At 36.2% G+C, this 12,827-nt stretch overlaps 1 protein-coding gene across 2 annotated transcripts; it reads right to left on the bottom strand.

The window, feature by feature from the left end:
- Positions 1-218: 218 nt before the first annotated feature.
- Positions 219-12,515, bottom strand: OPRPN (opiorphin prepropeptide). Of its 2 annotated transcripts, XM_016951615.2 has the most exons (4): positions 12,415-12,515; positions 11,119-11,184; positions 10,888-10,943; positions 219-1,038 (listed from the first exon to the last, which is right to left on the bottom strand). In XM_016951615.2, exons 2-4 carry the CDS (start codon positions 11,167-11,169, stop codon positions 762-764), a joined length of 384 nt encoding a protein of 127 aa, XP_016807104.1. In that variant the 5' UTR covers positions 11,170-11,184; positions 12,415-12,515; the 3' UTR covers positions 219-761. The 2 variants fall into 2 exon arrangements, with proteins under 2 accessions (XP_016807104.1, XP_001160721.1); XM_001160721.3 differs by lacking the exon at positions 10,888-10,943.
- Positions 12,516-12,827: the final 312 nt, after the last annotated feature.

Genomic DNA, 12,827 nt, shown 5'->3' on the forward strand with positions numbered 1-12,827 from the left:
TCAAACATAGGCCCATGACCAGCTCTACTGGGAGACCCTGAATGTCTCAGCCCTGTATTTTTTTTTTAAATCCTGTCCACTCTCTTTAAATACATGCTTTATTAATTTTTTTCCCATAAGGGGTCTCTGTTTCCTTCTGGGAACCTGTCTCATCAACTGTTGGTAGATGGTAAAATATAGGATAGAGTGGTAGATATAATGATAGCAATAGGTGCATATTACTGCTCAAATACTTTATTTATTTGGTGTGCTGGTTAGATCAGGGTTGGTTCCATCAAAATCATTGCAGTTTGTTTCTTCTAAGATATCAGAGCAGTTTGGAAAATATCATTTATTGCATGTTCAACCAAAAATGGCAGAGAGTTTTTGCCAAAAACTTTTAAAGGCTGGGCTGCTTAATATAGTTTGATTGGAAGTCGTAACTTGGACAGTGGCATTGAGCAATACTGTGTGAGGAGGGTTGGTGAGAATTTGAGTAGTATTTTCAGTAGATGCTGCGGGGGTTGCTGCTGATATGGAGGTGGCAGGCTCTGGTGTTGAAGAGATAGGTACTGTTGAGGAGCTGACCGTCATTGTGGGTTTTGTGGAAGTGCTGGTGGTTGCTGTTGCAGTGGTAGGGGGATTTGTGGTGATTGTTGTATCTGCGGTGGTGATATTTATTTGGGGCTCAGGATTAGAGATAGGAAGGTAAATAGCAAGAAAAAAAGGAGTAGGAGGAAATGGGGGTTTTAATATCCTAATAGGTCCTACATAGTAAGGTCTTAGAGGGAAATGCAGGTTTGGATAACCCGGAAAGAGTCGAGGTTGTCTAATAGATTCCAATGGAAAGAGTTGAGATAGAATGACTGCTTGGCTAAATCGAGAGAGAGAAGATGGTGGAACTCGCCCTGGGACAAAGAGAAGAGAAAGTGGTGAATTAAGTCTTGAGCCATAGGGAGGTGGGGGACTTGGTGGAACCCATCTTGGCCTGTAGGGTGGAGGTGGTGGCAGCTGGCCAGGTAGATATGGTCTTCTGGAGAATCTTTGACTCTCACTGGGCTGTGGAGATAAAAACAAAGGTAAAAAACAAAATTTCTAAATTTGACCATTTAAAGTTCAAACATTAGGATATACTATGTATTAGTATGTGTGCTATGTAAACATTAGGATATACTAAGCCATAAGTCATATATTTCACTGAGAAAATAACTTAGAAAAAATAAGGAATAGAAAATTTCCTGTTTATTCTGGATGTCTGGGCAATCAAAGAAAAGTAGAATAGTATTAAATGAGAAAAAACAAAAAAAGTGGTAACCTTGCTATCTGACCTGTAGGTTTTAGGGAGGGACCAAATCACCTTGATTATGTATAAGAAAAGACCACCTTTGAATGTAGTTTCAAGTGGAGGTAAATACCCAGGTTGACTATCTGGGAAAATTCTTTCTTACTTCATTCTAAGAGTTCAGTGAGATTCCAGACTCTGAACCATTAATTGTATAACTATTACATGCAACACTTCTTTCTAGGGACAAAGAGAAACAGATTTAAGACTCTGCTTATGTGAGTCTGAAATCAGTGGAAGATATAACCCTCCAATGACAATACAGGGCAATACAACAAAAAGCCTATGGAGCTAGTATAGTATGTTGGTTAAAATTTAGACAGTGGAGTCTGATTGCTACAGCCTCCTAGAGCCAGTGCTACCATTGTTAAATGCTAGCTGGGTGACTTGCTTATGGTTATCTCTGCCTGTTTGCTCACTCCTCAACTGGTTCTAGAAATAGTTCTTACAACTTATAGTGGTAGATAGGATTATACATAATCTATGTAAAGTGCTTAGACATAGTAAGGTAGAGTAAGGGCTCAGTATAATTTTGAGTGATTTTGTACTCTATTAATAACAAGCATGGCTTGTAGATGGTAGCAATTCAAGAAATAATTGATAAATATTGTAACAATTTTAGTAATTTAGACGAAAATTTTAGTTTTTATCAAAGAGAGAGGACTAATTGCCATGTAGAGAAGATGACATTTGAAATGAGGATAAAATAACAGGGTAGAAATGAGGAAGAAGAAGCCAAATTAGGATAATATCATAAACAAATGAACAAGGTCAAGAAAATATAGGTTCTATTCTAGCGACCATCAGAAGACCAGTTTGCCTGAAACAAAGCTTTAGGAAGGTGCAGGACTCTAATCATTCCCCTACAACATTCAACCCCTTCCTGTGTCTCTGCCATATTGCCTTCAGGAACATCAAACTTTTGGATCAACTCTATGCAAACTACCTTCCCTAGTTCTACTTCCGTGGTGATGAACATTGCTGGAGAATGCCACAATCTCTAATGGTAGCAACACTAGAGAACTATAGTGTCTGTGTTTGTCTGGTGCATCAGCACTGCTAAATCATTTCCTCCCATTTTCCCCAAAAGGCTATCTTCTCAGCATCTATACCTCACTTCTACTTTTCTTGCTCCCCTCTACACCCATCAGAAGATGATCTTGCCTTCTAATTCACATAATTTAGGCCATGATACGTGAGAACTTCTTCACTTTCCTGCCCTATGCCTATAAAGCTCATAAATATCTTGCTGTTCTCTCTTCCTGTTTAAGACCAGTCTCTTCACCTGTGTTTTATATCTACATCTTCTCTGTCCCTAGGGTCTTTCTTCTCTTTTATTTTTGTAAAATAAATCTCTTTCTAATCCCTGGCTGTATTCTTCCAGTCTATAATATTGATTGATATCTCATGTATTAAAGAATCTTATTCTTAACCTAGGGTACCCTTGAAGCTTTCTTTATTAGCTTATCTCTCTCCATTCCTAGCCAGACAGTAAGGAAGGCTGGTTTAGATTTTCTGTTTCCACTTCTCAATTTCCCTTTTATCTGGTTACTGTCCCCATCATACAACTTAACTGAATCTCTTACAAAGATCAGTGACAACTCAAAAATTCCAAGTCATTTCAGAGGGAGCCATAGTGATGTCTTGGTCACATGATCAATTCCTCTGTGTACTTTATGTCTACATTTTCTCCCTTTCCAGGGACTGTCCTGTCTTAGTCATCACCTTTTATTCTTGTAACATAAACATAAACACATTTATTTGGGTTATTTCTGGGCTATTGTTCCATGGACTTCCAAACCACTGGCTATCCAGGATCTTAGGCCTTATGGCCAGAAGAAGAAAAATAAGCCACATTAATAAAATTCTCTTTCTCTTTGTAACTTGAAATAGGAAATATTGAGATATCCTACTTAGAAGTAGGAACTAAAATGTGAATATTGTGAGATGAGAGGAGCCAGACAGAGGCTGGAGCATTAATAAGGGCCACGTGCAAACTAAGCTATAAGGACATAGGGACTGTGAGTAAAGAGAGCACATCTCAGGGAGGGAACAGTACAGAGAGAAGCAGGGTTGCCATGAGAAGCAAAGACCAGTTTTTAGGGCTGCCTGCTTTTGCGGTGCCAGTTCTACTTTATATTTATTCTTGCATTGACTTTCTTATTTAAGGAAGGAAGAAAACATTTATTGAGAACCTGGCCAGGCATGTTTCCTTCCTTTAAGGAAAAAGGAAGTCAGTGCAAGAATAAATATAAATTAGAACTGGCGCAGCAAACTAAGGCAGCCCTAAAAATGCAAGAATAAATATTGTGAGTGGAACCCTGTTCTTTGCAACCAAACAAAAGCCTATACCGCCATCCAATCTCATCTTTTGCCACTTCTTTATCCTCACTCTGGCCATTTAGAACTAGTACTAATTCTTTCAACATAACGAGCTCTTTCTGGTAGTCCCTGTGCCTTCATAAAAGCAGTTCTCTAGCTGAGAATTTTTCACTCCTGCCCTAATTTCCATTCACCTGGCAAGCTCTTCCTTCAAAATGTTTAAGTGGCTTCACTCCCCTCCCCCAATAATTTGATATGATAATTAAAAGAATTGTACAGAAAATATCTTTATACAATATAAAATCGGCCAAAATTTTACTTTTGTAAATCTTTTATTGGAGACAGAAGCAATCACTTTTTTTCACAGTGATAGTAATTGTTTGTTTTGATATTTTTCTCCACTTTTAGGCCATGTGCTATTTTACTGCTGTTGAAGGAATAAGTTGTATCTTCTTTAGCTTTGTGTCTTTAGTATCTTAGTGCCTGGCATCTTTGTGAATAATAAAAGTTATGAGGAATTTGAGGTAAGTTAGGTATCTTTATTCTTTTTGTTGCTTTAGCACTTCTATTATAATACTTATAGTCACTTATTAATATTATATAGTGTAGTAATTATTAACTTCTTCAAACAATGTCTTTGTATTGTTTATCATTCTATCTCCAGTTTCTGGCACGTTGGAGGTTCTCAGTACATTTTTTTTTTAAACTGAGTCATGCTCTGCTACCCAGGCTGGCGTGCAGTGGTGTGATCTCAGCTCACTTCAACCTCTGTCCCCCAGGCTCAGGTAATCCTCCCACCTCAGCCTCGCAAGTAGCTATGACCACAGGAGTGCACCACCATACCTGGCTATTTTTTTTTGTATTTTTTGTGGATATGGGGTCTTGCTATGTTGCCCAGGCTAGTCTCGAACTCCTGAGCTTAAGCAATCCACCTGCCTTGGCCTCCCAAAGTGTGGGGATTACAGGTGTGAGCCACCATGTCTGGCCAAGTTCTTAGTAAATGTTTTTGAATAAATGAATGTGGACTCAAATGAAATTGAGATCTTAAGTCATGGCTGCTAACATTAATGAAGATGTAGGTGTCAAGAGGAAAGAAATTAATTAAGTTTTAATCCTTTTGAGTTTGAAAAGTCATGGAAGTTTGTAGATGCATATTGAAATCTCAGAACTGGAGAAATAGATTTGGAAAGCACTGTTGGGTCAAAGCAATAAGTAAGAAAGTAATGTTCTGTAAGAAAGTAATGAAGTAATAATAAGTAAGTAATGAAGTAATAAGTAAGAAAGTAATGAAGAAGAAATGGCTGAAGACAGAAACTTGGATATCAATAAGAGAAAGGTGAGCAGCCAGTGAAGGAAAATCAGAGACAGGAGGAAACCCAGATGGTACAGTGTCATGGAAATTAAGTTCAAAGTGAGCTTCAATGAGATGCTCTCTGGACCCTAAGCAGAGGTGGGGAGAAATCATGTGAAAAATTACACCTTACAGCAAATAGCTGACCCCTGACCTCCATTCTTATTATTTTTATCTTTTCCTATTCTCTTAATACAATTTTTCACTAGCTAGTTTCCCTCGTCCAGTGGCCAATGGTGGTGAACGTTATAACCCTAGACAAATGATGAAAATGCCTTCTTAAGGAGTCTACCTTTGGGGCGATTACCTTCACAAATGATAAGCTTATTTGAAACAGAATACAGAACTGGCTATTTTGAGTTTCATTTTCCTTATTTGTTAAGAGAGGATAATAATAATAATTGTCACACTGGATTTCTGGAGAGATTAAACAGCGTACTTTTGTAATATACTTCTTGGCATATATTAAACACTCCATAAGTGGTAGCTTTAGTATTATTATTATGCAGCCCACCTATATTTAAATTTGATTATATTCTCTCTGTAGTTTTAACATTTGATGATTTAAAATAATCAAAAATGATTTAATGTGTGAGTTCCATGAGGGCAGATATTTTTAAATTTATTATTATTTATTTGTAAAACATTTAAAGAGCATAAATGCAATTTTGTTACATAGATATATTGGAGTTAAGGTGCGGGGAGGTCAAAGCAGGGTCTTGTAGGTAGGGGTAAGGACTTTGTATCCCCGCCTTCTAAGTCTTATGGAAAACCATTAGAAGCTTTTGAACAAAGGAATGATATGACAATATTTACTATGGAAAAACACCTTTCTGGTTGTTGTGTGGAGAATAAACTGCAGGGACAATAGTGAAAGCAGAGAGATCAATTATTGTTGCTCCAGGTAGGAAGTGATGATGGCTTGGCCCAGAATGGTAGCAGGAGGGTGCTGAGAAAGGGTAAGATTTAGATGATGTTTTGAAGGCAGAGTGGATCTATTTGCTAAAGGAGTGGATCTGGGAGGTGATAGAGTCAAGGATGATTTCAAGTTTTTTTTGGCTTGAGCAACTGGATTTGTGCTCATAGATGGAGAAAGGGTAAGAGGATGGTGTCCTGGGAGACTCTGACATTTAGAGATCAGGAAGAGGAGATGTGTCTGGAGAAGGAGACCAACAAGGAGTCGTCATTGAAGTAGGAGAAAAATCAGGAGAGTGGAGTTGAGGAAAAAGAAAAAACTCTTTAAGTAGGAGACTGATCATGTCAAATACAATTTAGACATAATTATCGTGGGGACTGAAAGCTGACCCTTACGCCTGGCCATTTTGAGTACAATTTGACAAATGTGGTTTCATCCAAATGATGTGGGCAAAGTCTGCTTGGAGTAGGCTTAAGACAGAACAGGAAAAGAAGTGAAGATGTGCAGAGGCAACTTTTTCAAATGGACCATGATGGGAGCCATAAGATCAGTGGAGTATGAAAACAAACATATAAGTGATATTACCTCATATTTATGTGCTAGTAGGAACAATCAATAGAGAGAAGGAAAAATTGCTGATATTTAGATTTAGAATAGGTAATTGCAGGATAATTGCAGGAATCTCCTTGCTTAGGGGAGGGGATGGGATCTAGTGTATAAGTTGAGGGGTTGGTCTTAGAATATATTGGGTTGATTTTAGTTTATCCCAGGTAATAGAAGAAAAGGCAGAAGATAGGCAAATAGATCAAGGCAAGTTAAAATTTTGTTTCTCCATTCACAAGTTATGTAAATTTGGGTAAGTTATGTAACCTCTCTGTTACTTTTCTTATCTTTAAAAGAGAGAAAGTAACAGTATCTACCACATGATGTTCTTTAGAAAAAATAATTAAAATGACAAATAATTTAGCATAGTATTTTGCATGCACACAAACATGCAAACATGTTTCAATGAAACATAAATATTTTTTGCAAACTCATGAATAATGTTGGGTTAATTTTATGATTATTTTGTAAATGAAATATCAGGCTTTTACATGCCATATTGCCTTGTTCACTGTCCCTGTAGACTGGGAGTTAGCAAACTAAGGCTGTGGGCCAAATGTAGTTTGCCTGTTTTGGTAAATAAAGTTTTACTGGAACATAAACATGCCCATTCGTTTATTATAGCTGCTTTCAAGCTACCTCAGCCAAGTTGACCACTTATTACAGGCCCACAGAAGCCTACAATATTTGTTATCTGGCCCTTTTCAGAAAAGTTTGTCAACTCCTGCTCTGGCTATTATTACCAATCTGTCTTGTATCCTCTGACAGTCATATACCCCTTGAAGTTAGAGGTCATGTTTATCAGTGTTTGTATCCTTCTTACGCTGTAGGTGACTTTAAGTAAATATTTATGGATGTCATTCAGATATTTTAGAAGTTTCATTTTTTTCTCCAAATCATTATGGATGATGGAAAGCAAGAGTGTGTGGGAAGAGATGGCATCTTTCTGAGGTTTTGTACTGACTTCATGTACTAAAGTTTTGCATGTCACTCAGAGTAAAACTAAGGCTCTGCAAAAGCCCATGAGACCTGATGCAGCCTCACCCTCCTCTAACTCTCTAGTATCACCTCCTGCTCCTCTCTTCCCATCTCACTCTCTACCAGCCATGCTAGCCTCCTTATTCTTCACACTAGGCAAGTGTACCCTACTCCAGACTTTGGAACTCCCTGTTTCCTCTGCTTGCATGGTTGGCTTTTTCACCCCCTTCAGGTCTTTAATCAAATGCCATTTTCCACTGGGCTACTCTATCTAAAATCACATCCTTGTTCTACCTCCTCCTAAAATTCCTTCTTCCCAAATTTTCTGCATTACATAGTCAGTTATTTTGTTTATGGCTTGTCTTCCCCAAGTAGAATATAAGCTCCACGAGGTTAGAAACTTTTTGTCTGTTTTGTTCACTGCTGTTTACCCAACATCTAGAATAGTGCCTGGTAAATAATAAGTCCTCAATAAGTATTTTGGGTTGAATGAATTCCCCATATTTGGTGATAAGCAGAAATTTCTCTTACTTGATTTCAGAATGCCATTTCCTTCCTTGCACATGGCAAGTAGCGTAAGGCTTTCCCGTGACAACATTTGAGCATTTATACAAACCCGTAAGAAGTCCTCAGCCTTTCTCTGTTTGATTTCTCAGTTGACCAGGGCCTTGTTACTCAAAATGTTATTTGCTGACCAGCAGATCAGCACCAGTATCACCTGGGGGCTTGTTAGAAATGTAGACTTATTGGGCTCAGGCAGACCTACTGGATCAGAGTCTGCAGTTCTACAAAATCCCTAGATGATTTGTGTTCCTGATAGAGTTTCTAGAGTTTGTAGAGTTTGGAGAACCACTGGCTATCTTCGGTTATTTGATATCTGCTTATCGTTGGTTTAGTTCAGGCTAAAGGTTTTGCTTTGCTTTTGGTAATTATTTTATCATAGCCCTTTCTGTAAAGTATTTTATTTATGTTCTGTTTTTAAGTTTATTTTACTTTTTACTTTTTTTAAACTTCTATTTCCTCTTCTTAAGGATTAGAAACTGCCAGACTGACAGCTTAACCAACTGACAGCTGACAGCAGTTTAGTGGACAGATTGTGCTGCAAACAAAGGCTTCTCTAGCTAGGGATGGCAGGTATTGGCAAAAATGCTGTCGTTACTCATCTTGTGAGCATGGCAGATGTCCTTGTCCATCATGAGATACATTACCTTTGAGCTTACACTTGGCCTATTATCCATCCCTGTGTCATACTTCATATAGCCTATCCAATGGCATGAATGAACAGGTAAGACTCTGAAACCTATTTGTTATTACTTGGCGTCAACTACACAAAGGCCCATTCACTTGTTGTGTCATTCCCCTAATACTTATTGAGGGTTTGTCTCATGTTCAGCTCTGTGCTATGTAAAGGAGCATCCCAAATAGTTCCTGGGTTTTTGTGAGGTTTGGGGGTAAAACTGTGCTCCAGAGTACATTGTAAATATACAAATATGAACTGTTATTTTTAATTTAAATCCTAGATAGTCCCTGTCTCATAAAAGATAATCTCTGATATATTGAAAGTTCTAGATGCTAAGTACAATAAAGTTTCTTTATTTAGACTAACGCTTAAGAATGTTGTTAAGATTTACCAACTTCTCATGAGACAATGAATACAGCAAGAAATTTTTGCTAGAGTGACATTAAAATTATGTCTTGTGGTTCTTGTTTTCTTATATCCAATAATATTTAATTCTAACATGAGAAAATTTATGTATTAAACTCATTTTTTTTTAGGACATGGAATCCTCTGCTTCTTATATAAATGGGATTCTATACTCTTTCAAGGTAGAAAAGAATTTAAGTTACATTTGTCTTGCAATTCAGGCTTCTGGAATAAAAATATGCCATTAATTCATATGAATCCTCAAGATAGATGCTTTATGTAGGACTCCTCAGAAGTTGTCTATCCTCAGTATGAAACAGAAGGTTGTAGATAGAGAATCAAAGACAGCATTTCCTCTATTATTGTCTCTGAGAAGTATTCTAGTCAACAACCTCTATTTCATTTCCCCAAATTTCTCAAGTTTACTTGATCATGGATCTTCCTTTACCTTCTAATCTATTGTATAAAGTCTGAATTAGTGTTTATTAATGTTAGCAGAGAAGTCATATTTGTCATATTTGGGGAATTCTACCAAAAAAAGTGGTTTATTCCAGAGTAATAAATTTGATAATTAATTGTAATTATTGACTTAGGTTTTTTCATATGATGGATTGATTTAAGTTGAATTTACCTTGAAAGCTCTCTTATATATTTCATGCAATTATAACATAATTCAAGAAAATTTACTCAAGGGGTCTCAGATTTCAGCATGAGTAAGAGTATCCTAGAATGCAGGTTTCCAGGCCCCAAGATCAGCTATTCTTTTTTTCTCAGGTCTGGGATAAGGTCTGGAAATGTTCATTCTTAATAAGTGGATCAGGTGTTTCTGATATAGGTATCTCATGGAGTATAATACTCTTCTATTTCAACCTCAGAAGTATAATTTTTTTATACAAATGTTATTACATAGCACTATGTGCTTCAGAACAATACAGATGTCATTAAATATCAAAAAATGCTTCAGAAAAATAACGCTACTTTATCTGACAGTATCATTGCTAGGGTCTATTGATATTTATTTGCTCACTAGTTTCTCTTAGGTAGATACTATATTATGAAAAGAAGACCTAATCTATGAAGATCCCAATTTGGAATTCGACTTTGGTATTTCTGTGTCAACCACCACTAGGCCCAACACACAGTGGATTATCAGTAATTACTAAGAAATGAGATAAATAGGGCTCTTTCTCTCCTCGCAAGCCCACCTAACCCCAATATATGCTAGGGAAACTGATCTTACTCTGAAATTCGTATTATGCTATGATGTTTTTGGCTATGGCACTTATCACTTGTTACTTTGCATTATATATTTTTGGATCTCCTATAGAGCTTTAACAAATGATTTTCAAGAGTTTGAATTAGTGTAAGTGCTTCTTGAGTGAATGACTTCTTTTTCTGTTTTTATTTTTTTCCCAAGTGAGTAGCACTTTAATTTCCAGTCAGTTAAAGGAATATTTTAGTCATAATGAATATATTTTCAGGCATCAGAAAGGCTTCCTGATTTTAGTTTTTATAAACGTTTTCAATAAAAAACTATTGTACAATCAGCAATCCTTGCATTGATATATCATGTTGTCTTTTTAGAAAATTTATCATGAAGCTCCAACTGTATACTTTCTTATTCCCTACAGCTTTTAAACATTTAGTAAGCTTAAATTATATTTTTCTGACAATTTGATGGTAGTCCTTTTGAAAAAGAAATAAAAAGGAAGAGATGTCTCTAGATAAGAGCTAGCTCTCCTAGATACTACCTGCCCTGTGTCCTCTTCCTGCAGTCCACTGTCCCTTCATGCTTAGCAACCGCTGACTAGATGGTTAGTCATAAATGAGAAAGGAAAAGGAAAGTAAGAGCAAGTCCATAATGATCAACAGCCTGACACTGTATTTTTATATACAGGACAAAATTCTTGGTATCAAAACTTTCTTTGAAATCATGATTAACAATAAATATAACAAGTAAATTTAGAATTGAGGGAACTTACTGTGAAACATGAAATAAGAGCCAACAGGCCCAAGAGGAAAGTTAATTTCATTCTTTAAAGTTGCTCCTACAAACAGGCCAAAGATTATCCACAGTTAGCCAAATCGATCAACAGTGCTTTTCAGAAAAAAAAATTTTAAAACATTTTAACACTTGTTATGTAAAATGATGAAGAAAGACCAACATAACCTTTAAAGATGTGTGTGATATTTTGGGGAGAGGAAGCAGCATAGATGCACAGCAATACTGTCATGTTTGTGATTTTTTTTTAAATGGTGGTACTTTATTTTATGAAAGATAATTTTCAGATAATTGTTGAAAATACATTTTAAAATTAAAGTATTTTTGGAAATTCCTTGTTGCCTTTAGTGGTGACTACTTTGGAACATAACTAATTAGGGTATACTTTTAGTATGTTTACTTAAAATTAGTCAAAGCTTACAGATTTCTATAGATTTGTGACCTAAATATTGTCAACGTGACGTGACTATTGTAAAAAATAACTTCTTAATACAATTATTGTGTTACTGTTATTAGATCTGTCTGAAGCAAAAGAAACCATGTAATGTGTATTTTTCCTTTAACATCACTCTACTGAAGTATTATTACTTTGATATGACTTTTTTCCAAGTTATTCCAAAAGTCAATTATTGTCTATCAGTGTGTGAATTAGAAAAAAGAGGTTTTTGTCCTAATTTGTTTATAATTTTCAACAATATATAAGAAGCACATGGCACTCTAGGTTCTGGGAAGGCAAAATTCAAGCACATAGGCTGACAGATTGTCTTGGGGTTTATGTGGTATCTGTCATTGGCATTAGCCTTGAAAGTGATGTAAGACAGGTCGACAGATCCTGTAGTTGTATGTGCGTGTGTCTACCCCCTTAAGATAGCTTTTTTCTTAGATGTTTTCATATTAGAAAGCAGTTTGACAATACATAAGAAACCTAACTCAAACAAGAACAACAAAAATGCAAATCTAACTTATATACGTTTTTAAGACTCTTCTACTCATGATTGACTTTAGAGACCATAAAATACAGCAGTGGAAAAAGTCAATAGATTGTGAAATTGGATGTAAATTGTGCAACTAATCCATATGAATGTTCTTGACATTTTTTCAGGAATTTTAAGCAATTTTACCACAGACAATGATTTTTTTTTTTTAAACACATCTGAGATTTTTAGGTAATGTGGCTATTTCCATTAAAAGCCATGAGGATGATATTCTTGAGAATATGAGCAAAAGCTAGAATTCCAAAGTGAAAATTCTTACATTTATATTTCTATATACCTACCTTGGTAGAAGATTCTTCTTTGGAACAAATTACTGCTTAATCTTACTCTTGCCAGATACTCTATTTAGGTAGCCACAATTTAAAAGTCCAAGAAGAGAAAGAACTTTGATAGAAAAGCCTTTCTTCTTAAATACCTCTGTCTGGATTTTTATTGGAGTTAAGAGAAAGGTTGAGAGAGGGTAAAGTTCTGTATTGATATTCTTTACTGAAACAAAGAAATAATAGTTGCAGTTGCCAGTTTGGCAGCTTCATCTATAGAACTGTGATCCAATCACTGTCCTAGTAGGCCCTGGGGCAGCATGCAGAATGCTCAAGTACAGTGGTTTTCAAACTTGACTGCACATCACAACTATCTGGGAAGCTTTAAAAAATTCCACTTCTCAGACCTTACCCCAGAACAATTTATCAGAAGT

The sequence above is a fragment of the Pan troglodytes genome, chromosome 3, assembly GCF_028858775.2.
Source record: "Pan troglodytes isolate AG18354 chromosome 3, NHGRI_mPanTro3-v2.0_pri, whole genome shotgun sequence".
NCBI classification, from domain to species: domain Eukaryota; kingdom Metazoa; phylum Chordata; class Mammalia; order Primates; family Hominidae; genus Pan; species Pan troglodytes.